Source organism: Lichenostomus cassidix, chromosome 3 (genome assembly GCF_008360975.1).
Source record: "Lichenostomus cassidix isolate B80296 chromosome 3, HeHo_3.0, whole genome shotgun sequence".
Classification (NCBI taxonomy): domain Eukaryota; kingdom Metazoa; phylum Chordata; class Aves; order Passeriformes; family Meliphagidae; genus Lichenostomus; species Lichenostomus cassidix.
This window is the reverse complement of record NC_139483.1, coordinates 113,057,384-113,083,182: the sequence shown is the minus strand read 5'-3', so window position 1 is coordinate 113,083,182 and position 25,799 is coordinate 113,057,384. Positions and strand designations below refer to the sequence as shown.

Sequence of the window (25,799 nt, the reverse complement as noted above, 5' to 3'; positions counted from 1 at the left end):
ACGGTACTCATGCCTGGTGGAATTTCCCCTTTTAAGTCCCAATGGACACAGCACAAGCAGCTGGAGCAGGGCCTGGAGTGGGGGATCTCCAGCTTTAAGCTTGTTCCCAAAGGCCTCCTGGTGTTCCCCAGATCCTTTACCCCTTGGAGCAGCCTCCTACCAGAGCCAATGGGTCACTGAAAGCAGTTCACCTGAAATCTGGGGGCTGCACACCCTGTCAGCACTACTTCCTGCACTCCTGCCTGCCCTGAGCACTGACCTCCACATGCCCATGTGGTCCTTCCCAGGTACCCCATCAAAAACATTACTTCCTGCTCCAGCCATGCCATGCTGCCCTTCCAGCAGGTATTGGGATGTTATCACAGAATTTTTGGCTGGTTTAGGTGGGAGGGGACACCCGGACCCACCCACTGCCATAGGCAGGTACACTTTCCACAGACCAAGCTGGAGGGCCCGGTGAGGACCAAGGCCACCCACAAGGAGGCTGAACTTCCCCCCAGCTGGCTCAGACGGCTTCATCCCTGTCCTCTTGGTTGGGGGCCTGAAACATGGCCCACCACAGTGCTCCCCTCCCCACGCACGACTCCAGCCCTGACCCACTCAGCAGCACTGTGTGTCCCACAGATGTTGCCCCCACTCGTGGTTCTCCCTCATGGGTGGCCGTGTCCTCCCACAAAGGGCCTCCCCCAGCTCCCAGCCCCACCACACATCCCGGGGAGGGGCTGCTTCCCTGCTCATGTCCCCCCAGCAGTCAGGTGGGTGCAGCCTCCCTGTGCCTGGCTCACTGGTGGTGAGGACCCACTGCTCCCATCCCTCTGGCCCCTTTGCTTCCTACTGCTTCCACAACTGTGGGGCTCGGAGCACCTTATCCCCGCTGAAGAACATGGTGTGTCACCTTCTGACCTAGGAACACACACGTACCTTTTCCCAGTGCTGGTGGGTTTGTGCTAATGGCCCAGCTGCTCTTGCCCAGACCTGGCCCAGCTCATCCCGTCCCCTATTCCTAAGCCATTTCTCCATTTCCAGTTGGCTCTTTTCCTATTCCTGCTGAATCTGTTTGCCCCTTCCTGGTAAACCCATTCCACCAGTCCCAAGGAGTCCGTTTCCCCATCCCTGATGAGCCCCTTCTTCATTCCCGATAAGCCCATTTCCCCAGTCCCTGTTCCTGGTGAGCCCATTCCCTCATTCCCACTGAGCCTGTTTCCCCACTCCCCCATTCCCTCATTCCCCATTCTTGGTGAGCACATTCCCGGTTTGCCCAGTCCCTGGCCCCCACACCCCCAGCTACCCCTCCCCGCACTCGCTCACGCTCGGGTTTCCACCACGTTTTATTACAAAATTGGTGCGGACCAGTCTTAGGGCCAGCTCCGCTCCTGCTCGCCCCAGCGCCGGGGCTGAGGTGCGTTCAGCCCGTGCCCGTGTTCGTGCCGGTGCTGGTGCCGGGCGCCCTACGGTGCAAAGGTGGAGGCGGTGGCTGGAGGTCGGTGCAGCCCCAGGGTTACAGGTGGTTCGGGGTATCAGGGTATTCCGGGCGGGGTCAGCGCCCCACGGCGTCGAGGATGCGGCGGTTGGAATCGGCGCGGGCGCGCTGGCTCTGGGCGCGGGCGAGCAGCAAGAGGTGCCGCAGGAGGTGGAAGGTGAGGTCGATGGAGAGCGGTGGCTCGTCCCGCCGCCCTCGCCACGGCCCCGGGGGCGGTGGCGCAAGCGGCGGCCAGAGCAGGTGGTCCTGAGCCTCGGTCCCGGCCGCGGGGATGGAGCCGTCGGTGGTGGCGGGGCGGGCGGCGGCGGATGGAGGGCGGGCGAGCAACAGCAGGAGGGTGAGCAGCACCCGCCGCATCCTCGGTCCCTCCGCACCTATGGGGTCAGGGGCTCAGCGCCACGGCAGAGGCCGATGGGGCTGCCGGAGCCCGACGGGTATCGCGGTCTCGGTGGCGCGGGAACCGTCCCGGGCGCAGAGCATCCTCCCCGCCCGGCCGCCGCGTTCCGTCCCCTCTGCGCGCCCCCGGCCCCGGTGCTGTAGCAGCCCTATCCCCAAGCCCCGTCCCGTACCCGGTACGCTGTGTCCGTGCCCTGTTCCTGCCGGTGCTGGCGGCGAAGTGAGCGCGATCCGTCCCGCGGGAGCTGAGCCGGCGGAGCGGCCGGGGGTTATATCGGTCCGGGAGCCCGGGCTGACGTCATCGCCGGGCACGCACCGGGCGGCGGGGGGCGGAGGCGGGGGGCACCGGGGCGGCGGGGAGCGAGTACCCGGCGGCGGGACGGGGCTGAGGGACAGCGGGGAGGAGCGGCAGAGCCTGCCCTCCCCGGTCTCGGGAGCCACCGCTCCGGTTCTTTTCTGACGCCCACCAAAAAGGCACGGCTGGGCCGGGGCCAGCAGGTGCCTTTAGCCGTGCTAACCATCCCTTCCCCTGTTCTCCGGTTTCCTCGCTCCTCCTGCTCCCCCGCTCCCCTCCTGGCTCTGCCGCATCCACAGCCTCGCTCTCCGCTGCTGTCCGCGGTGCTGAACGACCGGACGCGCCGGGGCCCCGGGGCCGGTGAGCGAGGCGGGGCCGGTGAGCTGTACAGGTAAGTTCCCAGTGAGCCCTCAGGCAGCAGTACCGGGCTCAGCAACGGCTTCTCGGCGTGGGACCCTCGCGTTCCCGAGCCGAACAGCCGCTTTGAGCAGCGGCGTCCTGAGCAGGGACCCGGGGCGGCGGGGGGGATCCGTGGGGAGGGGGATGGGGACACCCCGGGCATAGGCAGTTCCGGGACGAGACGGTCACGGGTGGGGGTCCCCGGCCTAGCTGTGCCTCAGTGCTCCGGGCAGAGCGGGCGGTGCCGAGGTCAAACCGCGGGGCTGAGTTCGCAGACGCCTCGAGCGCAGCAGAAGCACCGGCCAAGTCCTGTGAGTCATAGAATGAAGGCACCGGAGCCGGCAGCGCCGTGCTGGATGCAGGGTGTTCCGTCGGGGCACCGGCACCGCTGCCAAATGGTGAGCTGGCTGCTGGTGCTTCACACTACTGTTGGCAGCCCCCCTGAGTGCACCACACTGTGCTGGCATTCCCTCCGAGTGTTCCACACTACTGCCAGCAGACCCCTGACTGTTTCACGCTGCTGCCAAGCAGACCCCTCAGTGCACTGCACGCCACCAGCAGACTCCCAGAGTGTAGCTGAGCTGACACCCAGTGCCGATGCTGGTGCAGGTGCCAGATCAAGCTCCTTCCACAGTGCCAGTGTGGGGCAGAGCCAGGCACAGCAGCTCAGCCTGGCCCCTTGTACGGTGTATCCCACACCAGTGGCACAGCGGTGGTGGGGCATGGCCCTGCCTGCAGTGAGCAGCACATGGTGTCATGCCCCGGTGACGTGATCTGGCATGAAGGCTGGCACCCAGCACCGCTTCCTGCAGCAGCAGGGCAGAGCCCTCAGCAGGGGCTGGGCTTAGCCCCCCGAGACCTGGCAGCCTCATGCTGGGGGGCAGGTGGTCCTGGGGACAAGTGGTTCATTCCACGTGGCTCTTGCCATGCTTACAGCTCACTCACTGCTGACAGCCGGAGCCTCCTGCACCCCCAGAGGGAGCTGCAAGAGGTTCAGCACCTCAGGGCTGCAAATTCCTGCCATCTACAGCACCTACCCCACTGGCTGAGGAGAGCTTGAGCCCCACACAGAACCCAAGGCCCCCCAGAGCACTGGTGCCGTCTGTGCCCAGTCCATTCACCTGGCTCCAGTCCTGTGCTGCACCAACAAGCACTGTCAGGGGGAAGAGGGCTGCAGCTGCAGCCCCTACTGTCCCCTGCCTCACCCCTTGGGACTGTGCAGGTTTGCCTCGTCTGTGCTTCAGGTTGTATGTACCTGGCTGGAGCAGCCCCAAAGACAGGGTCAGTGCAGAACCAGCCTGGGGGGAGGACGAGGGTGGAAGGATGGATGGTGAATCCCCTCCATGAAGGCCATGCCGGCAGAGCCCAGCTGGTGCTGGCAGCATGGGGATGGTTCTTTCCATCTGTGTGGGACTGCAGTAGCACAGGTAAAGGGGCCAGGGCTCAAGGCTCCACAGGGGTGAGATGAACCACTGTGGTCCCACCAGCTCCACTTGGAGCCCCTGGGCAGGATGTGCTGGGCAGGGACACTGTAGGAGCCGGATTGTGTCTGCTCACTGCCAGTGTAGGGTGAGCATAGACACACATCCCCATGGGGCAGCAGCACAGGCAGTGGCAGCTCTGTGGGGCTTCTCTGTGACCGAACAGGCAGGCTTGTCTCGGACACAGCACAGGTGGATTGTGGCCCTGTCCCAGCCAGAGTTTCATCCTACCCCCAACCCTTTCTGGACCCTCCCCGATGCACAATCCTGCATCAGGCACACACTGACTCAGGGGGCACTCTGCACCCAGCATCAGGAATCTGGCTCCATCCACCTCATTCCAATGCCCTGCAGCTTTCGGGGCACCATGCAACAGCTGCGTGGGACCTGATGATGCCCTAAACCACCATCCACCCTCTGCCAGAGCCCACTCCCCTCTCCTGCCAGTGGGGAAGCCCACCCCAGAAGCCTGCACTCCCTAGCCCCATGCTCAGTGCCTTGAGATGAGGCAGAGTGGACCTGTTGATCTGTAACAGGAACAGCTGCTCTGGAAATGCATCTTCAGGGCCCAGGGGGGATGCCAGGCCACAAGACCAAGGGCCATGGGAATCACAAGTGAAAACCACCATTTATTGAAGCTCCGGCTATCCACAGCAGTCAGAGCAAATGCCATTTTCAGGGAGAGCAACCCCAGCCTACAGTGATCCCAGTTCTGTGCCCATGGCACAGCCAGCCCTGCTCCAGTGCTGCTCTTTTCCCTCAGGATGTGCCGTGGGGAAGGTCAGAGTGACACTCGGGGCCAGGAGCACGCTGTATGCAGGGAAGGGCTAGGAAATCACAAGGGCTAGAGCACAGATGGAGATGTGCATCATGCGCAGAACTGCTGCACAGCATGGCTACAGCAGCTCCAGGCCTGTCTTGGTGTCTGCCATATTCTCCGTGGCATGTCCCTGGGGCAGTGGCAGCTGTGGCCTTAGAGGATGGTGTCCCCCTGAGAAGAGAGTGGTTTGGTTGCTGCCAGCACCCTGCATATCCCAGCCTGTCCACAGCCATGCATGACCAGTCCGAGGGCTCTGAGTTGTGGTGGGGTCAGGCAGTGCACAGGCTGGGGATAGGGATGGGACACAGCTTCTGCCTCACATCCGGTTTGTCTTCCAGGACAGGTAGCAGTTCCAGATGATGGCAACACACTGGACGACGGCCAGCCTGGGGACAGAGGGGACAGCGTCTGCAGCTGCCGGCTCAGGGGGCCAGGGACGGGGGGCCAGGGCTGCGACACTACCTGTGCTGCAGAGGCACAAAGTAGAAGTTTGCAATTTGCACAGGTGGCCAGATCTGGGCAGAGAAGGAGAGAGCAGTGAGGACCCTGTCAGGGCAAACACCCCACACCAACCCCTGCCTGGCACTTGGGATGTCCCACAGAGCCCATGGCAGCCCCATGAAGATGGGACAGGGACACGGACACAGATCTGCCAACACTCACACAGTAGTTGGTCATCAGGGCATCCATGTAGTCCTACAAGAGAAAGGTGTGAACAGTCAGAGGGCTCCTGTCCCTGCCACTGGTCCCTCCAGCTCTGCACTGCCGGGCACGGAAACCCTGCAGCCCTGCTTGTGCCTTCCCACAGCCGTGTCCGTGGGGGCGGAAGGGAGAGGATGACCAGAACCATTCCCACTAAGGGCCCTTTTTGCCACAGCCAGGGCACATTGGCAGATGGCTCATTTCTCCAGTGTGGCTGTGAACCCCTTTCCAGCTCAGTGCTTCCCCAGCCCCCTCCTGGGCACCACAGGGCAGAGATGGAGAAGGGCTGAGCTGGGGCAGCCGCTTTGGGAGTCCAAGGTGCTGCCTTGTCCTCGTGCCACAGCCGCGGCTGTGTCGCATCCCTGTCCCGTGGCAGCAGGACAAGTTCCTCATCCAGCTGGGCCATGACTCAGCCAGGAGGCCAGGCCCCTCCCAGCGCTGGCCAGCAGCCCAGGACGGGGTGAGCGAGGGAGGGGTGATGGATGCTCTGCTGACGCTTCCTCTTGCGTGGGGAGAGGCGGATGCGCCCCAAGCCAGGGGTGAAGGTGCTGCCAGGGCTGATGCCCAGCCCCCAGCCCAGCACCCTCTTCCAGATCAGGGATGGCCAGGAGCCACAGCTCACAGGAATCACTGACCACAGCGGGATTCCCTGGGGAAGGCAAGGCAAGATCCATGACATGAGCTGGTCAGAATGCAGCAGGGGCAGATGGATGAGAGTGCTCGGAGTGCTGTCTATGCCCAGGATCTGTTCATGTGTGCCCTTAAGGTGCCTTGGAGCATCCCATTCCCCAGCTGTGGCTTTCACGGAGCATGGAGAACGCAGAGGTGACGTGACTCTGCCCCAGGATCAGCTTCATGCACTTTGGAGCAGGATGAGGGGCATGTACTGGTAGCCCAGTGGGTAGCAGGCTGGCGCCTGGGCATGCCCCCATGCAGACAAAAGAACCCTGCTGGTATCACCCAGGCAGAGCTCCGACCAGCTGGGGCCCTTCACACGCAGCTCCAGCAGCATCAGTGAGCCAGGCTGGCGTTGCAACCCCTGGCAGCCATGCGACCACCCCAGCGTGCCTCATTCTGTGGCAGGAGGGCACCCACTCCCCAGTGACTCACTCTGGACCTGCTGACTCAGTGCTCACACTGGTTTCCAGCAATTACTGCTAATGGGAGTCATCTTGGTAATTGCTCTGGAGACCCAGCCAGAAGCAGGCCTGGTCAGGATGCAGGAGCCCATGGCACCCGTGTCTGGCCCAGGTGGGACCCCAGTGCCACACCACAGGAACTGGTGCTGGCATCAGTACTCAGACTGGCAGCACTGGGCACCCGACATGCCCAGGGCCCTGGGATCCAGCATCTGGCCATGGGTATGGCCACAAATGGGAGCAGCCATCAGAGCAGCAGCAGAACAGGAGGAGCTGCCCAGGGCAGGAGCACATACCTGCTGGATCTTGGACCAGTTATCCTGCACTGACAGCCCATTTGTGGCCCCCGTTACAGCCAGGAAGCAGCCGAGGAAGCATGGCGCAAAACCCCCCTGCGAAAGAGGAGCCCCGGCTGATGCTGAGGAGCTTGTGGTTCTTGCAGTCAGGCTGGCCATGGGCAGCAAAGGCATGCAAAACTGCCCACCCAGCCCTCCACTGCAGTGGGACTGGGCCCAGCTCAGGCACTGGGCTCTCAGAGTAGGATGGAAACCGGCCACACGGACATGGCAGTCCCGACTGCCCCATCCCGCTGCCCTGTCCCACGCGACACCCTCACCCACGTCACACCAACCTGGTCGAGGACCATCTTCTTCACAGCCACAACTTTTGTATTCCCCGGGATGAGCCAATCCAGGATCCTGTACCAGCTGCCCACAACAGGGCCCTGCAGGAGCCAGGGGGTGAGGAGCAGTATCTGCTTTCATGGGTCACACGAGGGCTGGGGAGGTTCCAGAGCTGGCTACATGGCCCTGCTCCAGCCCTGGACCACAAGAACAAGCTTGTCCTCTGCTGCTCCTGCTCCATGGAACGGGCCCTGCCCATAGCTGCCAGAGGTGGCACCACAATGGGCCAACTCATGCTGCAGCACCACGGTCCTACCCTGTTGGAAGTACTGCCCATCCCATCCCGTCCCGTCCCACTGCGTGTCCACTCACCACGAAGCAGAAGCCAATGGCCATCATTTTCAGGGTGCGGGGACAGTGGTGCCCACGCAGCCCCCGCCGCTCCACCAGCTGCTGTGCAATCACATCCCCAGCTCCCATGAGGGCCCCTGTGACCAGCACAGCCAATTTAGGTGTGCGAGACACCTGTGTGACCTGCCCACAGCTGGGCCCTCTGCCCCAGTGCTGCTGCTGCTGCCCCCCTTGCCCCGGATGCCTGAGCCTATTCCAGCCCTGCCAGCTCTGTCCCAGCTGCAGCTCCCCACCACCAGCACCAAACCCCACAGCACAGGCCTTCCACTTTCCCAAGTGCCGCAGGCCTCTCAGGACACTGCAGCATCTCTGACCAAAATGGTGTCCAGCTGCACCTCCTCCCTGTAACTTGAGCACGGGGCTGACCAGTCACCTAGGGCCCATGGTGCCTGCAGCTCTCAGGGCAGAGCCTGCCCAGCTGCTGCCTGTGATCCCCAACACAGCCTCTCCCACACCTCCCCCAAACCTCTCCCGGAACACTGGGCAGGCTTTGCCAACTGCAATCCCCTCCCTGGAGCACAGCTCTCTGCCTGTGTTTGCCCCCCACCAGCTGGGATGGACAGAATGTGCTCCCCACTGCCCAGCCTGTCCCAGCCCCTTGCCACAGCCGGCTTCTGGCACAGCTACCTGCCCTGTTTCCAGATCAGTGTCCCCGGTGGGGTGCTGCCTGGCTGGGTCTCTGGCAGCTCCTGCTCCATCCTACACCCCTGACCCCTTCGACGCAACTCAGCTGGCCCAGTGCTGCCCTCCACCCCCCCAACTGCTACCCCAGCCCTGGCAGCTACTGCTCACTCTACCTGCTCCCCCCCGGAATGGTTCCCTGGCAGGTCTCCAGCCCTGATGCCATTCTTCTCCATCCTCGGAAGACCTGAGCCTCAGCAAGCCCTCGGCCTAGCGGGTGCCAGCCCCAGCAGCCCCTGTCCTGCCAGCCCCAGCAATGACCAGCTCAGTACCAGCCCTGCACCAGCGACTTTGTCAGTAGGTCCTCACGGACAAGGGCCCAGCTCCCTGTCCCCACACCATGCCAGGTGGTCCCTAGAGCTCACCAGCAGGACCAGCCCAAGCTCTGCAGCCCCATAGAGCTGCTGTACTCCCAGCAGCACCTCCTGCACTTCACAGCCCAGACCAGCCCCAGGATCCGAGGCTGTGTTCCCCAGCCCTGTGAGCCCCCGCACCCCCCATGATGGCAGAGCAACCCCACCAGCCCACAGGCCACAGCAGCACCAGAAAGGGGTGGCAGCAGGTCTCTGGACTCCAGGCCAGCACAGCTAGAGCACTGGCTGCTCCCGTGGGCAGCACTCCCAGGAGCTGCATTCCCAGGAGCTGGGTGCAGGGGCACAGCACTGATTGAGAACACAGCATGGCACCACTGCTACTCATCCACTGTTGAAGGCTCTGGGTACAGTGCCCAGTAGTGATGAGACTGTGCTGGGAGACACAGACCTGTCTGTGCATCCCTGCCTGGGGCTGGGGATGCAGCCAGATGCAACCCCTTGCAATGACTGGCAACAGTGCCTGCCCAGGGTGCCCCCAGCACAGCCAGGGCACAGCTCTTGTGCGGGGCTGGAAACTTCATCCCAGCCAAGCTTCGTGCCAGGGGTGCCTAGCTGACCCTCAGGTTGCTGCCAGGTTGCTGTTTTGTGACCAGAGGACTCTGAATGGGGCCCAAACCTAAGTAGAGCACCATCTGCATGCCCATGGCATTGCCATGGCAGGAGCAGGGGACTGCTCTCCACAGGCAGGGAGGAACAGCAGGGTCACAACTGCAGGCACGTGCTGCTGCCCACTGTGCCTGAGCCCTGCTGGCAGCCTGGCCCAGGGCCCAGGATGCAGGAGGCAAAGACCTGCCCGACCCCAGAGCCCTCGGACAGCAGCTCAGCCAGTGAGCATGGTTGGACACAGCAGGCACAGCCAACTCCCAGCAGCTCCCTGGCCTGGCCCCAGCTGGCAGCACTGGGGTCTCTGAGAGCAGTGAGAGATGGCAGGGCTGGACGCTGGAATGTAACTGGCACAGGGCACAGGACCCGGAAAGCCACATGGACCACTGCACAGGCAGCAATGGTGGGCTGATCCTGGCCATTGGATGGGGATTGTTTGTGGAAGCTCTGAGGAGAGCAGGAGCTCTCGCCCCCCTTGCTGGAGATGGGCACCTGCCGCAGCAGGGAGAGCCCAACCCGAGGGCAGAAACTTCTGGGCTGGGGGAACTGTATCCAGCAGCAGCCCAGCCTCTACAGAGAGGCCATGCCCCACCATGGCTCAGCCCCACACCCCTGCCGGCTGACAGAGCTCTGAGGGACAGCGGGCTGCACCACAGCAGGGCCAGCTATGATGTGAAGCAGCAACAGCCAGAGCACAGCCGGGGCCAGAGCCAGCCCAGGGCCACACTGGGCAGGGGGAGTGCAGACAGGGCCAGCCCTGGGCAGCCCTCCCAGCTCCACAGTGGCCTCCCGCCAAGCACAGGGGGATGTGCTGGCAGCAGCACCCAGCACTGCAGGCGCCAGCAACAGACTTCATGACATCCGATAAAAATAACAGCAGGAACAGCAAAGCAGCTTGGCAGGGCCCCAGCAGTCAGGCAGGGGGGCGAGAGCAAAGGGAGCCCCTGGCTCAGCAGAGCACCCAGACCCCAGGGTTGTGCTTCCCCAGAATCCTGGGCTGGTGGGAGCAGGAGGGCAGGGGGAGCAGTGACAGGGCAGGAACTATCAGGGTGAGGGGGAAGTGGTGGTGAGAGGGAGGCTGCAAGCAGGAGGTGCAGCAAGGAGCATGCAGGGACCCCCCCAGCTCCCCACCATCAATACAGCACAGCCCCTACACAACCCCGAGGACACATGGCAGAAGCAGGACAGGCTCCCCGACCACTCAGACTCAGCCTCAGGTGGGCTGGGGGGAGGCAGCAGGGAAGTGGGGGTGCAGAGCTGCCTGGTGTCCAGGGCTGCAAATCCTTGGAGCAGCAGAGCCACAGGCCAGCACCAGGGCAGATTTATGGCACCACAGCTCTGCAAGCAATCCCCCGTGCAGGACCCTGGGAGCCTCTCCTCAGGCAGCACCTCTATGCCTTCTCCACTGAGTGCTGGCAAACATGAAAGAGTTGAGCCCTTATGAATTCCCAGTGTTACAGGTCAACATCCAACCCCTCCCGGGGCAGGGGGGGTGGCCAAGGCAACCTCCCCCGGGTTTGGGTGTGAGGGCTGTGCCTCCTTGCAGCCACCCACTACTCCTCTGGCTCCAGCACAGACGTCTGATGCAAATCTCCTGAAATGGGAGTGGGCCAGGGCCCCTCACCCAACGCGGCACATGGGGGTCCCTGCTCCCTGGTGAGCATGGAGCATGAAAGCACCTCCTCCCCGACAAAACAGACCCCTGAGGCACTAGAAGCCCCCCAGCTGTGGGGCTGCTGCCCCGCCTCTCGCTGGGGTGACAGTGCCCACACAGCAGGGCGAGGGGCTTGGGGGGCTGTGTGGGGGTGGGGAGAATCCTGTGCCAGCAGAGTGTGGCTGTGTGCGAGGAATGGGGAGTCGGCGCACCAGAGGGAGCAGGGGGCCAGGAGGGGCATGTGCAGCGTGGGTCAGTGTGCTGGGGAGGGGTGGCCCCGTGTGACCAGAGGGGCAGGGCGGGGGGGTTGTGTTCTGCGGAGGGTCTGTGCGCAGGGGCCGAGGGTCGCAGGGCGCGGCCACCGCAGGGCGCAGTAGGCCGGGCCCATCCCTTACCGGCTGTGAGCGCCTGCGCCGCCCCGGGCCGCCGCGCCAGCAGCCGCCCGCAGCCCCTCCACAGCGCCGCCATGGCCCCGCGTGTCGCGGCGCAGTGACGCGTGTCGCGGCGCGATGTCGTGTCGCGACCGAGAGCGTTTATTGGTCAGTAGCGGCCCAGCACGGTGGCCAGCAGCGCCATCCGCATGTACATCCCGTTCTCCGCCTGCCGGAAGTACGCGGCGCGCGGGTCGGAGTCCACCTCCACGCTGCGGAATGACGTCATCAGTAGGCGCCGAGCCCCCGACCCACGCGGGATGCCCGGCAGTCGTCCCGGGAGCTCTGACACCGCCCGGGACCCGCAGGATCCCCCTGGAACCGCTGACCCACGTGGGACACTCCCCCCGGGACCCCTGCCCACCGCACAGTGCAGCCTGTCCCCCCAAACCTAGCTACAGCAGCGCCCATCACTCCGAGCTCCGTCCACCCTGCCCAGCACATTGCAGTCTTCTTGCCCCTGACCCCAGCACACCGCAGCCCCCATCACCCCAAGACCACCCGTGCTGCCCAGCACACTGCCCCTTACATGCCCCTGACCAACCGCCTCTGCAACACCACTGCCCCAGCTCCCCCAGAATCCTCCTATAGCCCCCATGCCCTGAGAACTCCCACTTCTGCGAGGTATATTTCATACCTCCTTCTCCCAGACACTCCCTCCAAACCCCTCCCAGTACACTGCAGCCCTCTTGTCCCTGTTCCCCCCCTCCCCACCTGATCTCGTTGACACGGGGCAGGGGGTGCATCACCACCATCCTCTCCTTGGCCCGGGTCATGATGTGGGGTGTGAGGATGAACTGCCCAAAGCACTGAGGGGATACACAAAGCCCTGAGCTGGGGCAGGGGAGTCCCCATGCCCCTCCAGGGCAGCAGCAATTCCCTCACTCACAGCCTCGTAGTCCTCAGCCCGTTGGAAGCGTTCCTTCTGGATGCGGGTCATGTAGAGCACATCTGTGTCTGGCAATGCTTCCTCGATGCTCCCGAACTCCTCCTAGGGCAGCACCGTCAGGGTGGGGGGGTACAGGGCCAGAGAGTGTGCAGGGCCCAGCCCCCCATCCTGCTCCTCACCTGCTGGATGCCCCTGGAGGCCACAAAGCTGGTGATGTCAGGGGGCATGTGGAGGCCAGGAGGGGTCACATAGCGCAGGTTGACGCGGTACTGGGTGAGCAGGCGGGCCAGGGAGTGCACCGTGCGCCCGTGCTTCAAGTCACCCACCATGGTGATCTGGGGAGAGGGGTCAGCCCCAGCCTGTCCATGACCCCTCAGGGCCTAGACAGAGCCCCTTAGCTCCCCGGTTGTGCCCTCTGGCCCCTGCATCTCACCGTCATTCCGTTGACTGTGCCCAGCTCCTCGCGGATGGTGAAGATGTCCAGCAGCGCCTGCGTGGGGTGTTCCCCCACCCCGTCCCCGGCATTGATCACTGGCTTGCGGCAGTGCCTGGCGGCCAGCTGGGAGAGCCAGCAGGGCAGGGCAGGTGAGCACAGGCAGGACGCAGTCCCCACCAGCCCCATGGTGGCAGGACCTGACCCCTGCCCAGCTGGGGACCATGTCCCTGCCCATACTGCAGGTCACCATCCCTGCCATTGGGGTAGAGTCCCCAGTGCCTCCAGAAAAGGATGCAGCTTCCCCCAGCCCCTCTCACCTCGACAGCGCCAGGCTGGGGGTGCCGCAGCACCAGCACATCAGCATAGCAGCACATGGTCTGCACAGAGTCAGCCAGCGACTCGCCCTTCTGCACCGAGGAGGTGGCCTCGGAGAAGGACAGGACAGAGCCACCCAGCCGGCTCATGGCTGCTGCGAAGGAGCTGCTGGTCCGTGTGCTCACCTCGTAGAACATGGTTGCCATCACCTTCCCCTGCAGGGCCAGGCTGTCACCTCGGGGAGCCCAGGGCATCCCTGCCTGGTACAGGGCTCCCTTGGGGGGCCCAGGAGACAGGCATCCACCCTGTGCACTGCTCACCTTGAGGATGTCCAGGCTCCGCTCCTTCTGCACCAGCATGCGCAGGGTGTGTGCCACATTGAACAGGTGGGACAACTGTGGGGACAGGTGGCTCAGGAGGCACAGGAGGCACCAGGGCTCAGCTGGGGCACAGGAGGCACTACAGCATCCACAGCCCCCACACCCACCCTCCCGGGCACCTGCTCCTTGGAGAACTGCCGGACAGAGAGGACGTGCTGCCCGACAAGGGGGTGCAGCAGCGGGGAGGTCTGGAAGTGAGGGGCACGCTGTGGGGAGGCCTGGCGTGGGACAGGGCCCAGTGGGTAGAAGTGGCTGTCCTGGACCACCGCCGTATCTGTGGCACCGAGAGTAGTCGGTCAGCCCATGGGGATGCCCTGAAGAGCCCAAACACCATGCAAGGACCCCAGATCCCCAATGTCGCCCTCAGGGCCCCTGCCACACTCACCCAACTCCACTGCCTTCCTGCTGACCTTCTCACGAGTGTCCTCGCCTGTGCGGGAGGGGGGAGCAGTGGTGTTACGGCTTGTGGCAGCACCCTGGGCCCTGCTCTCCTCCCAGCACGCTCCCAGTGCAGCACAGCCCTCCTGGCACTTGGCAACACCAGGTGAAATCAAGATGGGCCTGAAGCCAGGGTGATGGCCAACCAGACACAGGCAGTCCAAGCCCCATGCTGTGCTGTGACCCTCTCCTAGTGTACCCCGCAATTCCCAACTGGCCACCCCAAAAATCACACTAGCAGATGAGGGGTCCCTGAGCTGCCGTGCGGGCCGGGGCAGGAGGGGAGTGGGCAGCACTGCCCTGCAGTGCCCAGTCCTGGTGCTGGGTGCCAGAAGGGGCCCATGGTGGGAAGCACAGGCAGCCTGGGGCCCGCACGGCACCCGGGGGAGGGGATGCACTCATGGGCTGCAGTTAGTGCCATTAGTGAGTCCCCCCCCGCCGACATTACCGGTGCCTCGGGTGCCCGGGCGGTGCGTGGCTCCCAGCCTCTGGAATGCTGAACGGGACACAAGGGCCGGCGTCACCGGGGCCGCCCAGCCACGGTTCCAGACCCCGCCCCGGGCAGCATGCTTGCTGCCTGCCTACTGCACTGGCCAGCGCCCTACCTGGCAGCCCTGGGTCGGAGGCTCGGTGGATGCGAGGCGGGAGGTGGAAGCGTGCATCACCTGCGGGGCCGGGCCGGCGGGGGCTGGGGGCTCGTCCACGCAGCACCTCACCAGCCGTGTGCCGGGGCCGCTCGGGGCTCTGCAACGAGAGACTGAGCTGGAGCCAGGGCAGAGAGGGACCTCCTGCCAGTTCCATACACCCCAGTACCTTCACACGCTCCTTGGCAGGGGCCCCATGTGGCAGCAGCGCAGCTCCCGAGGACCACTTCTTCACATCCTGACCATAGCCAGGGGGCACCAGCACCTGCAGCCACGGCAGAGATGGGGTTGGAGGAATGAGGCCAGAGGACCCCGTCTGTGATGGGGGACACCCTCAATACAGGAATAAAAGGACCATGGACCTTACCTGCCCGTCAATGTAGGCAACCTCCCCACGCAGGACCACCCTCCGCACTGTCCCCTTCACCTTCATGCCCTCGAAGGGGGTCCAATGGGCCTTGGAGAAGGCAGTGCAGCTGGGGATGATCCATTCGTGTTCCAGGTCCACCTGCCAGGACAGTGGGTCAGAGACAGCGGCGTGGGGGCTGGACCTGGGGCAGATGGGCAGGGACCCACCTCCACATAGGTGTCCTCCTGCGCTGGTAGCCCGAAGATCTTGCGAGGATTCTCATAGAGGCGCTGGACGATGTCCTCCACACTGAGTCGCCCCTCAGAGACAGCCATCAGCAACAGCGGCAGCATCGTCTCCAGGCCAGGGTACCCAGGGGGTGGCTCCTGCCCCTGCTTCTCCTCCAGCGTGTGAGGTGCTGCAGGACGGGGCTGGTCACTGGAGGTTGTCCCCACCCACCTTCCCCACCCTGTGGTCACCATCCCCTGGGACTCACCATGGTCAGTGGCAAAGCAATCGATGATGTCCATGTTCTCCCAGAGCGCCTCTACATCCTGGTGGGTGCCCAGCGCTGGCCGCACAGCTGCCCGGCCCTTTCCGAGGCGCCCCAGGTCATCCTGGCTCAGGAAAAGGTGGTGTGGGGCCACCTCGCATGTCACCGGGATCCCCCTCTGCTTGGCTGCCTTGATGAGCAGGATCTGGAACGGCCACGGTTAGGGGGGTACCCTCAGGGTGCCACACCCCATCCCTGGAACCCACAGTTCCCCCTGCTCACCTCCTCCCTGCGGGCCACATGGCAGATGTGGACAGGACGCTGGTACAGCTGGGCCACCATCAGTACAGCAGCCACCGTCTGCCGCTCTGCATGAGCCACGATGGGCAGGTGCCGTGGCCATTGCTCCAGGTGCTGGGGGGAACGGGGATGGTGGGTACCAGTGCCAGGAGCAGATCTGCCCTGTGCCAGCCCCTGCCTGCCTGCTCACCTCCATCCACAGCGACACGTCGTCCATCCGCAGGCTGGAGAAGGTGTCATTCAGATACATCTTGAGCCCAGCGGCTGCCCCAGCCAGGGGGCCCAGAGTGCCAGCATTCTCCGAGGAAGCCCCCAGGAAGAGAGCAAAGTCACAGCGGGCCCCAGCCTCAGCCAGCTGTAAGACAAGAGGCAGAGGGTGCTGTGCTGGCACCAGTCCCACCACAGGCAGTGAGCCCACCAAGGGCAATGAGCCCACCATGGCTGGCACAGCAGTAGCCAGAGAGGGGACATGAGCATCAGGCTGGCAGCAGCCCCTCACCTTCTGTGCCAAGGCGAAAGAGGTGGCATCAGTGACAGCAGGGCTGGTGTTGGGCATGGCACACACCATAGTGACACCCCCAGCCAGGGCAGCTGCTGTGCCCGATGCAAAGTCCTCCTTGTGGGTGCCACCCGGCTCACGGAGGTGGACGTGGACATCAATCAGGCCTGGGGAGTGTCAGCATCAGTACTGGCAGCTGCTGGCCACAGGGGATATGAGGGACAAAGGACATCCCAGAAGCACAGCAGGGAAACATCTCTCTCCACAGTGCCTGCAGATGTGCCCAGCCCAGCTCCCAGCACTGTCCCAGTTCCATGCTGCCCCCCTGTGACCTCTCAACACCCACCTGGCAGACGGATGAGTTTCTGGGATGTCATGCAGTCCACATGCATCTTCAGTGGGGGGGCTGCCCCAATCTGGCCCAGTGCCTGCAGAAACAGCAGCCACGGGGTCAGACCCCAGGTCAGGAGCAGGGCCAGGGTGATGATGCCTGTCTGAACTGCACCCCAAAAACAACCCCTGCACAGTGACACCCACACACAGTGCCAACCCCACAGCACCCACAACAGGACTTCCACAACCCCACTTTGCTCCCTTTCCCTACACCCACCTTTACAAGACCCCACATGCCCCAGCCCACCTCTACGAAGAGCTTTGTGCACTTGATGTCGATGATGAGGGGCACAGAGTAGTCGACAGCCAGGCGCCGGGTGCGGTACCCCTTGGTGACAAAGGACGAGAGCCGGCGGCCCCCCGAGTTGCGCATTGAGAGGTTAATGACCATCTCAAAGTGGTTCTCAGCCAGGTAGTCCAGGATGCTGCGCTGGGTCTCCCGGGTGCCAGCCTCGCTGCCATCTGCCTCCTCGAAGTGCCAGTCCACAGCCTTCACCTGCAGGCAGTGACCCTGTCAGGGCCCTGCACGCCCCCGGGTGTGCCCCGGCCCCACAGGCCCCCAGCCCTGACCTTGATGCCATGCTCAGTGTAGAAGTCAGCGGTGCCAAGGCTGGCATACAGGTTGTAGCCGAGGCTCTCCAGTGTCCGCACCGTGGGCAGCAGTTCACTCTTGTTCTGAAATGAACCAGGGGCTGGTCAGAGGGCAGAGAGGGAACCCCAGCCTCCCAGCACTTTTACCCCACACACCTTGTAGCTGCCGATGGTCAGCAGAATGTTTTTCTTGGGGATCTTGAAGCCGGTGCTGAGCATGGCCTTCAGGTATGCCTCACAGCGGTTCTCCCCAAAGCAGGCAACCTCGCCCGTGCTGGTCATCTCCACCCCCAGCACCACATCAGCGCCCGCCAGGCGTGAGAAAGAGAACTGAGGAACCTGGGGGCCAGGAGACACTCAGGGGCTGCCCAGTCCTGCACCCCAGCCTGGCCCCCTGGTCCCCACTCACCTTGACGCCAACAATGCCCGTGCCTGTCATCAGCCCCACAGGCTCCACATCCTCACCCATGATCACCTGGCTGGCCAGAGCCACCAAGTCCACCCCCAAGGTCTTGGAGACAAAGGGGAAGGAGCGGGAGACGCGGACATTGCACTCTATAACCTTCAGCTGGTCATCCTAGGAGACAGGGGACAGAATGAGGTAGGGCTGGGGATGTGGGGTGCTCTTCTGCTGGCACCATGCAGTCCTCAGCCCCAGGTACCTTGGCAATGAGCTGCAGGTTGAAGGGGCCTGTGACCTGCAGCTCCTGCCCAATGGCATGGACAATGGCCTTGATGCGCTCCAGTGTCTTGGGGGTGATGTCCTGCGGGGGGGTCACCAGTGTGGCATCACCTGAGTGCACCCCAGCATTCTCCACGTGCTCCGAGATGGCGATGGCCACCACCACACCGTCACAGGCCACCGCATCCACGTCAATCTCCTATGAGCAGGAACATGGTCACAGCCTGTCCCTGGGGTGGGGACTGGGGCTTTCAGAGGGCATCCCGGGGTTAGAAAAGTCTCCTGGATGGACCTTGGCCTCCTGGATGAACTTGGAGATGACAACAGGCTGCTCCTTGGACACGGCCACAGCGTTGCTCAGGAACTTTTCCAAATCGCTGTCCGAGTACGCCACGTTCATGGCAGCACCACTCAGCACGTAGGAAGGGCGCACAACACAAGGATACCCCACCTTGCAGCAGAAGTGCTTGGCTGACTGCAGGAGAGATGGAACCTCAGTGCACACACAGAAAGCCACCCTGAGGCAGCCCCCTCCCATTCGCTGGGCCCCACCTCCATGTTGGAGAGCTCCTTCCAGAGAGGCTGGCTGATGCCGATGGAGTCGAGCAGGCGAGAGAACTTGAAGCGGTTCTCGGCCGAGTCTATGGCCTCCGGGGAGGTGCCCAGGATGCGGCACTGCTGCCGGTGCAGGGCCATGGCGATGTTATTGGGCAACTGCCCGCCCATGGAGAGGATCACGCCCTCAGGGTTCTCCAGCTCATAGATGTCCATCACCACCTGCGGCACCGTGTGGGGCAGGGGGATGGCTGGGACAGAGCCACGGCAGCCCTCATCCAGCCCCACAGCTGTCAGGGCTCCAGGCCCCTCACCTCAAAGGAGATCTCATCGAAGTAGAGGCGATCACACATGTCATAATCGGTGCTCACTGTCTCAGGGTTGTAGTTCACCATGATTGTCTTAAAACCCATCTGTTGGGGGGTGGGACAAGGTGAGCCCAGAGGCCCCAACCCCTAGTTGGCCCCATCCTCTGACCAGGGAAACCCACCCCTCACCCCAGAGGGTGCTGGGGCCTGTCTGACCTTGCGGAGCTCCTGAATGCAGCCAACGGCACACCAGTCAAACTCGACACTGCTGCCGATGCGGTAGACACCAGAGCCAATGACCATGACATGGGGCTCACGGAAGGCCAGGTCGTGCTCAGACCCATTGTAGGTCAGGTACAGGTAGTTGGTTTGGGCTGGCCACTCTGCTGCCACTGTGTCAATCTGCTTCACCACTGGCAGGATCTTTAGGTCACGCCGCATCTTCCGCACGGCCAGCTCGGTGCTGCACAGGGCTGTGTGAGTGCCAGGATCGAGGCACGGAGCAGAATGGGGCTGCCCCCTCCCCTTCTCACCTGAGCACGGCCAGGGCCACCTGCTTATCAGAGAAGCCGAGCTGCTTGGCACGCTTGAGCACATCAGGCGGCATGGTGCCCTGCTCACCACGGTACGACTCCAGCAGCACCGTGTGGTCCGTGATGTTCTTCATCTTGTGCAGGAACCAGCGGTCAATCTTGGTCAGCTCATAGAGCCGCTCGATGGAGTACCCAGCCCGCAGCGCTGCTGCCAGCACAAAGATTCGCTTGTCCGTTGGTGTTTCCAGCTCCTGCCAGGCCAGGGGTTGAGTGTGACCGAGGGAAGCAGAGTGTGACCTCTCCCTGCAGAATGGCACAGCCAGCACAGACACCCAGACCCCAGTGCTCACCATGTCCGAGGCCGGCTTCACTGTGTGATCAAAACCCACACAGTTCTCATCCACCATCCTCAGAGCCTTCTGGAACGCCTCCTCGAAGTTCCTCCCAATGGCCATGACTTCCCCTGCAGAAGGTCGGGTGAGCAGGTGGATCCTGTGTCCACCGCATGCCCACTAGTGCTGCCCTCCTCCACTCACCCACACTCTTCATGGAGCTGCCAATCTTGGTACTGACACGCAGGAACTTGCTGAGGTCCCAGCGTGGGATCTTCACCACACAGTAGTCCAGGCTGGGCTCAAAGTTGGCCGTGGTGGAGTTGGTGACAGAGTTCCTGAGGAGATGACAGGGGTCAGCAGCTGGGGCAGCCCCACCACAGGAGCACCTCACCCCATGCTGCGGTGGTACCTTACCTGAGGAGGGGCAGGGGGATGCCCAGGGCAAGTTTGGCAGCCACATAGGCCAGTGGGTAACCAGTGGCCTTGCTGGCCAGGGCTGAGCTGCGGGAGAGCCGGGCATTCACCTCAATGATGTAGTACTGTGGGCAGCAGATGGGCAGGGTCAGCGGGTGCCACAGAGCAGGCCAAGCCGGTGACAGCCTGACCTACTGCATCCCAGAGATGCTGCTGCATGGTGAGGGGAGGTGACACGGCACAGCGTCGTGGGACAGCATGGGGCAGGACCCAGATCCTCCCAGGGCAGGGCTGGCCAGGCATCAGGAGTGGGAGCCAGAACCCACAGAGAGCTGCAAGTACCTGCTCTGACTCGGGGTTGAGGGCAAACTGGATGTTGCACTCGCCCACGATGCCCAGGTGCTGCACCACCTTGACAGCTGTGCGCCTCAGCATGAAGTACTCGGTGTCATTGAGGGTCTGGCTGGGCGCCACCACGATGGACTCGCCTGTGTGTATCCCCAGCGGGTCCAGGTTCTCCATGTTGCACACCTGGCAGTGGCGGGGGTGTCACTGCAGGCTTGAGGTCCCCCACTACATGTTCTGTCTGTGGTGGGTTCCTCCCAGCTCCCACCACATCCTCCCCTGCCCAGCCAGGACTGGAATACTTGGGGTAGACAGCTGGAGTGAACACCCCAGCATGGGGGTGCGGGGCTCTGGCTCACGGGGTGCAGCTCCCAGTTGCACACAGCAGCTGTGCCAATACCATGGGAGGCACTGGGGAGCCCTCCCTGGGGACGAGGTACAGCGGGAGCCTCTGGTCCCCACCACCTGTCCCACATCCATCCCTCTGAAGCAGCCCAGAGGCCTCCCTCCATTCCATACCGTGACGCAGTTGTTGTAGGCATCTCGCACCACCTCGTACTCAATCTCCTTCCAGCCTTTCAGGGACTTGTCCACCAGCACCTGGGAGGTGTGGGTGAAGGCCTGGCTCACCAGAGCCACCAGCTCCTCCCGGCTGTTGGCGAAGCCGGAGCCCAGCCCCCCAAGGGCATAGGCAGAGCGCACCAGAACCGGGTACCCCAACCGCTCAGCTGCCGCCTGCGCCTGCAGGGAGCAACAGGGTCATGGTGGGAACAGTAAGGACAGGACACTGCCCTGCCCCCTGCCCCAGAGCCCCCCAGACCGTCCCAGACCTGCTCCAGGGAGGCAGCAGCCTCGCTGGGTGCCACGTGCTCCCCGATCTCCTCCATCTTCTCCGCAAAGACCTTGCGATCCTCCGTCATCTCAATAGAGGCAACAGGGGTGCCCAGCACCCGCACATGGTAACGATCCAGAACACCCGCCTTGGTCAGCTCCACACCGCAGTTGAGGGCTGTCTGCCCGCCAAAGGTCAGCAGCACCCCATCGGGCCGCTCATTCCGGATCACCTGGGGGGCACGGGGGGGTGGGGCAAAAACCACAGTGGGTCCTGTGTTTTCTGGCTGCTACTTCACCTGTGCTGCCCCTGAAGACCCTTCCACCCACAACCAGCCCTCCATGCACCAGGCTCTAGGCCACCCCCCAGCCCAGCCCCACACTCAGCCCCCAACTCTGCCATCCCTGCATCCCCAAACCACCCTCTCTGAGCCAGCATACTGTGCAGGGTGCTCACCTGGGTGACATACTCAGGGGTGATGGGCAGGAAGTACACTTTGTCCGCCAATCCCTTGGAGGTCTGGACTGTGGCGATGTTGGGGTTGATCAGCACCGTCTGGATGTTCTCCTCCTTCAGTGCTTTGATGGCCTCACAGGGAGCAGAGGGGTCACGGCTGGTGGCCCCAGGACCTTGCTACCCAGCCCTCTGTGGCCCCTACTGCCCCACATGCCCTGGGGTGGGCGCTCACCTGTGAGCCCGAGTAGTCAAACTCGCCTGCCTGCCCGATGGAAAGGCCACCGGAGCCCAGGATCAGCACCTTGCGGGGCCGGGCTGCATCCAATTCCCCCACTGACGCCTTGGTGTAGGTCAGCCACTGCTGCAGGCGCTCCCGCACTGGGGGGGATGTGGCACAATGGGGACAGGGCACCCCCATGCACAGTCCCATCCTGCAGCCCTTGCCCCATGGTCCTGGTTGTCCCTCACACTCACACCCACCTGTCCGGGCACTGCCGTCCCTGTCACGCAGGTCCCGCACCACCTCCACGAAGACATCGAAGAGACCCTCCAGGTCCGTGGGGCCGGCGCAGTGCTCGGGGTGAAACTGGACACTGTGGAGGGGATCAGGCAGGGCACATCCCTATGACATGCCATCCCTCAGCCCCCCCAACCTCAGGCCCCCTGCTGTGGTCCCATGCACACCTGAAGAAGGGCTTGTGCTGGTGGACAAGGCCCTCGTTGGAGCCATCGTTGGCGTTGGTGAAGAGTGGGGCCCAGCCGGGCGGGAGGCTGCCCGTCTCCACCGCAAAGCCATGGTTCTGCGCCGTGATGAAGCAGCGCTGCGTGTCCTCATGCAGGCATGGCTGGTTATGCCCACGATTCCCGTACCTGGGGGGTGGGACAGGTGTCAGGCAGCCCCAGCAGCCAGGACCCCTGCAGTGACTCCAGACCCCCACTCACTTCATCTTGTAGGTATGGGCACCGAGGGCCAGGGCGAGTAACTGATGTCCCAGGCAGATCCCAAAAATGGGCTTGGGCTGGGGCATGTCCAGCAGTCGGCGTAGGCCAGACACAGTCTCCTGGCAGAGCTGTGGGTCCCCAGGGCCATTGCTGATGAACAGCCCATCAAAGTCTGTGCCAAGAGAGCAGCAGGGTCAGAGTGGGGCCCCCCAGCCCCTCGATATCACAGTAGGGCCTCACAAGTTCCCCACAGGGTCAGAGCGGGCACTCTCGGCTACCAGCAGAGAAGCACCCTGTACCTGCAGCACCCCAGCAGGGTTGCACCAAGGTATTCTGACCCCACGACAGCCATTCAAGTGCCAGCAAGCCCTCCCCACTCCCCCACTGCCCCCCCCCATAGCCATACTGATACCACAGTCCAGAGTCCCCCATGCCAATCACAGCAAGGCATACCAAGCCCATGGCCCCCCTCCTGTGGTGCCATGCTGAGGACCCTGAGCCCCAAAGTCCCCAGGAATGATGACACCAAGGCTCCCCACCCCACTGCACTGAGCAGGACACAGCTGTCCCCAGCAGCAACCATGCAGACAGTCCCAGCCACAGACCCTGTTCCCCCCACCCCTTGGTGGGCACCCAGATTGTCCCCAGCCACTGCCATCTCACCTGCAGGGTCCAGTGGGTGGTCCCAGGGAACCACAGTGACAGTTGCCCCCCGCTGGCACAGGCACCGTATCTGATTGTTCTTTAGGCCGCAGTCAAGGGCTGTGACACGCAAAGATCCACCCGGGTTGAACACACGTGGCGCCTGTGGGAGAGGGAGTGGATCACTGGCCTCCTGCTGGGGCCAGCTGCCTGGAGCAAGAGGCTCCACACCCCCTTCTGCTGCCTCCCAGCCCTGCTCAGACATCCCTGCCACACCTTCAGCGACACCTCCTGCACCAGGTGATTCTTGCTGGGGTCCTCAAAGGAGAGGCTCTCCTCGGGGGTCCCATCTGGCACCAGCTTCCCCAGTAGTGTCCCCTTCTCACGGATCTTCTTTGTCAGCGCCCGGGTATCTACCCCTGCAAGTGGACTGTGAGACACAATCCCATGGTCCTGGCCCACCCCAGCAGGACCCTGCTTTCCAGCAGCATCATCATCCCCAAATGCCAACACTGGGTAGAACCCCAGGATGGCAAATTTCAACACAGAGATGGGTCTGGTTCATAACTCGCAGATCCCCAGCCCCCACCTCCCACCCTTTTCTGCTGTCTCCCCAGTCTCACCTTCTAGCCCAGGGATGTTCTGCTCCTTCAGCCACTGGTCCAGGGAGTGGGATGCACTCCAGTGGCTAGGGGTCTCTGAGCACTCTCCCACCACCAGTGCGGCCACATGGATCTTGCTGGACTCGAACCACTAGGGTGACAGGGGGTGAGCAGGGCAAGGCAGAGGGTCACCAGCCCAGGAGAAACCCCACGGAACATGGACCCCATTCCAAGAGCACAGGACCAGCCCTCCCAGTGCTGAGCTGTCACTGCTCCCACCTTGTCCCACGCCTATCACAGTGAGGTTGAGCCTTAGCCCAGCAAAGTCCCTGGATCAGGAAGGCCCAGGATGGGGTGTCCAGGCCCCCACAGTGCTGCTGGACTGCAGCCCACTGCCCATGTGCCAACATGGCACATGCCATGGGACCCCTCAGCTTCGTACAGCTGCAACACAAACCAAGGTGATGGGAAAGCACTACTCCCTCCGGGCACAGCTTTGCCAGCAAGCTGTAGACATGCCTGTATGTTCTGCCCCATGGGACCAGGGCTCTGGTTCCCAGAAGCACAGGCCACAGCAGGGACCCACCTGGACACACCACAGACCCAGGGAGGGCTGCTGACAGCAAGACCCCCAGGGGCAGCATGGGGAGACCAGCACAGCATGGCCACAGCAGGGCTGGACTCTGCCCCAGAACAAGCAGCGTGGAGGCCCAGAGGCTGGGAGGGGGCAGGGACCTCGAGCAGCCCCTCTGCCCAGCCCCAGGGGCTTGAGACCTCCACCTTGCAACAGAGCCCTGGTGAGGACACACACAGCCCCACATCCCACATGCTGCGAGGCACCCCAGTCACAGTGTACTGAGGTCTCCCTCTGCTCAGCCCCACTCCTCACCATGTCAGAGCACGCTGGGCCCCACTGCAGCTCTGGGCCCTGGAGCTTCGGACTCAAACCTCTGCTTGCAAAAATGTGCCACTGTCCTGCCCTGGCACCCTGTACTGTCCTGCTCTGGTGCCGCGTGCCATCCATCCCGCCCTGGCACCTTGCAGTGTCCCGTTCTGTAAAGTGCCACAGCGACAGCACGACAGGACACGCAGCCCCCTGGGCCCTCCTGCTCACCCTGCTGAGGCCGAAGGCGTCGGGCTCGTCCCGGGGCACTCCGTAGTTACCGACCAGCGGGTAGGTAAGGACCAGGATCTGCCCCTTGTAGGAGGGGTCGGTGAGGGCCTCGGGGTACCCCACCATGCCAGTCTGGAACACTGCAGGGGATCGAGAAGGAAGTGATGGGGGGCAGCCCCAGCCCCGCCGCGGGACACCGAGCTGAGCAGAGCCAGGCCGATCCCAGCCCCGCGCTCCGGGCAGGCCCCACGGAGAGGCCCCGAGCTGAGGGAGCTCCCGGGCTGGGCCGGACCCCCGTTCCCTCTCCGCTCCGTGCCGCCGCCTGTCTCGGGCCGCCCCCCGACATCCCGGCCCCGGCCCAGCCCCACGGCCTCACTCACCGACTTCCCCGGTGGCGGCGGCCCCAACGGCGCCGAAGGGGCGGCCGGGCAGCACCGACCCGTCCTGCAGCACCAGGCGGGCCATGGCGTCGCCACGTGCGCTCAGGCAGCTCCGCAGCGGGGACCGAGCGGGGCGCGCGCGGCTCGGCGGCAGCGGCGGCGGGAGGATCCGGGGCGGGACCGCGCCGAGACCGCCCCCGGGGCGGGACGGCGGCACCTGGTGCACCGGCCGCGGGGGCTTCGCGGGACAGCGGTGGGTGCGGAGAGGAGCAGCGACCCGGGGCTCGACCGCCGTTTCGCGGGGCACTGCGGGAAGTTCTGGCGGGAAGGTGAGCAACGGAATGCGGCCGGACTACGGACCGGGCTTTAGAGTTTTCAGAGTAGCTACTGTACTCCTAAATCATCCGAAAACAGCAATTTTTAACGTTGAAGGGTTTTCTCTT

At 63.7% G+C, this 25,799-nt stretch overlaps 3 protein-coding genes across 12 annotated transcripts; all 3 read right to left on the bottom strand.

Annotated features, from left to right (window-relative positions):
- Nucleotides 1–1,350: 1,350 nt before the first annotated feature.
- On the bottom strand, nt 1,351–2,373 carry UCN (urocortin). Its single transcript, XM_085057458.1, has 2 exons — nt 2,050–2,373; nt 1,351–1,854 (listed from the first exon to the last, which is right to left on the bottom strand). The coding sequence occupies exon 2, from the start codon at nt 1,835–1,837 to the stop codon at nt 1,538–1,540; it is 300 nt and encodes a 99-aa protein (XP_084913584.1). The 5' UTR covers nt 1,838–1,854; nt 2,050–2,373; the 3' UTR covers nt 1,351–1,537.
- Nucleotides 2,374–4,660: 2,287 nt separating this feature from the next.
- On the bottom strand, nt 4,661–11,667 carry MPV17 (mitochondrial inner membrane protein MPV17). 3 transcript variants are annotated; one of them, XM_085057324.1, is made up of 7 exons: nt 11,454–11,667; nt 7,708–7,823; nt 7,344–7,436; nt 7,009–7,104; nt 5,535–5,567; nt 5,334–5,386; nt 4,661–5,257 (listed from the first exon to the last, which is right to left on the bottom strand). In XM_085057324.1, exons 1-7 carry the CDS (start codon nt 11,524–11,526, stop codon nt 5,188–5,190), a joined length of 534 nt encoding a protein of 177 aa, XP_084913450.1. In that variant the 5' UTR covers nt 11,527–11,667; the 3' UTR covers nt 4,661–5,187. The 3 variants fall into 3 exon arrangements, with proteins under 3 accessions (XP_084913450.1, XP_084913451.1, XP_084913452.1); XM_085057325.1 differs by lacking the exon at nt 5,334–5,386 and having other exon boundaries at nt 11,454–11,588; XM_085057326.1 differs by lacking the exon at nt 5,334–5,386 and having other exon boundaries at nt 4,661–5,042; nt 11,454–11,588.
- On the bottom strand, nt 11,571–25,764 carry CAD (carbamoyl-phosphate synthetase 2, aspartate transcarbamylase, and dihydroorotase). 8 transcript variants are annotated; one of them, XM_085057320.1, is made up of 45 exons: nt 25,357–25,760; nt 24,977–25,116; nt 23,884–24,013; nt 23,537–23,679; nt 23,282–23,423; nt 22,619–22,790; nt 22,361–22,546; nt 22,157–22,269; nt 21,909–22,054; nt 21,677–21,808; nt 21,219–21,452; nt 20,908–21,129; nt 20,386–20,574; nt 20,044–20,168; nt 19,831–19,964; nt 19,645–19,757; nt 19,295–19,545; nt 18,978–19,224; nt 18,768–18,866; nt 18,451–18,675; nt 18,191–18,373; nt 17,879–18,097; nt 17,626–17,793; nt 17,373–17,555; nt 17,196–17,300; nt 16,873–17,121; nt 16,579–16,660; nt 16,233–16,399; nt 15,924–16,088; nt 15,716–15,847; nt 15,437–15,638; nt 15,168–15,358; nt 14,959–15,099; nt 14,761–14,856; nt 14,553–14,709; nt 14,396–14,443; nt 13,895–13,939; nt 13,629–13,783; nt 13,450–13,524; nt 13,132–13,344; nt 12,812–12,937; nt 12,558–12,713; nt 12,379–12,480; nt 12,204–12,298; nt 11,571–11,701 (listed from the first exon to the last, which is right to left on the bottom strand). In XM_085057320.1, the coding sequence occupies exons 1-45, from the start codon at nt 25,439–25,441 to the stop codon at nt 11,599–11,601; spliced, it is 6,786 nt and encodes a 2,261-aa protein (XP_084913446.1). In that variant the 5' UTR covers nt 25,442–25,760; the 3' UTR covers nt 11,571–11,598. The 8 variants fall into 8 exon arrangements, 6 of the variants coding, with proteins under 6 accessions (XP_084913446.1, XP_084913447.1, XP_084913443.1 ...); XM_085057321.1 differs by having other exon boundaries at nt 14,553–14,691; nt 25,357–25,759; XM_085057317.1 differs by having other exon boundaries at nt 14,553–14,691; nt 19,295–19,757.
- Nucleotides 25,765–25,799: the final 35 nt, after the last annotated feature.

Bases quoted from the DNA above. Each gene is read 5' to 3' on its own strand.
- MPV17 (XM_085057324.1), bottom strand. From the start codon at position 11,526: ATGGCGGCGCTGTGGAGGGGCTGCGGGCGGCTGCTGGCGCGGCGGCCC. The intron at 7,105-7,343 runs GTTGGTGTGACG...CCTCTTTCGCAG, and splicing joins AGAAGATGGTCCTCGACCAG to GGGGGTTTTGCGCCATGCTT. The intron at 5,387-5,534 runs GTGAGTGTTGGC...TTCTCTGCCCAG, and splicing joins CCCTGATGACCAACTACTGT to ATCTGGCCACCTGTGCAAAT.
- UCN (XM_085057458.1), bottom strand. From the start codon at position 1,837: ATGCGGCGGGTGCTGCTCACCCTCCTGCTGTTGCTCGCCCGCCCTCCA.
- CAD (XM_085057317.1), bottom strand. From the start codon at position 25,441: ATGGCCCGCCTGGTGCTGCAGGACGGGTCGGTGCTGCCCGGCCGCCCC. The intron at 18,374-18,450 runs GTGGGGCCCAGC...TCTCTCCTGCAG, and splicing joins AGGAGCTCTCCAACATGGAG to TCAGCCAAGCACTTCTGCTG. The intron at 18,098-18,190 runs GTCCATCCAGGA...TCCTGCTCATAG, and splicing joins AGTTCATCCAGGAGGCCAAG to GAGATTGACGTGGATGCGGT.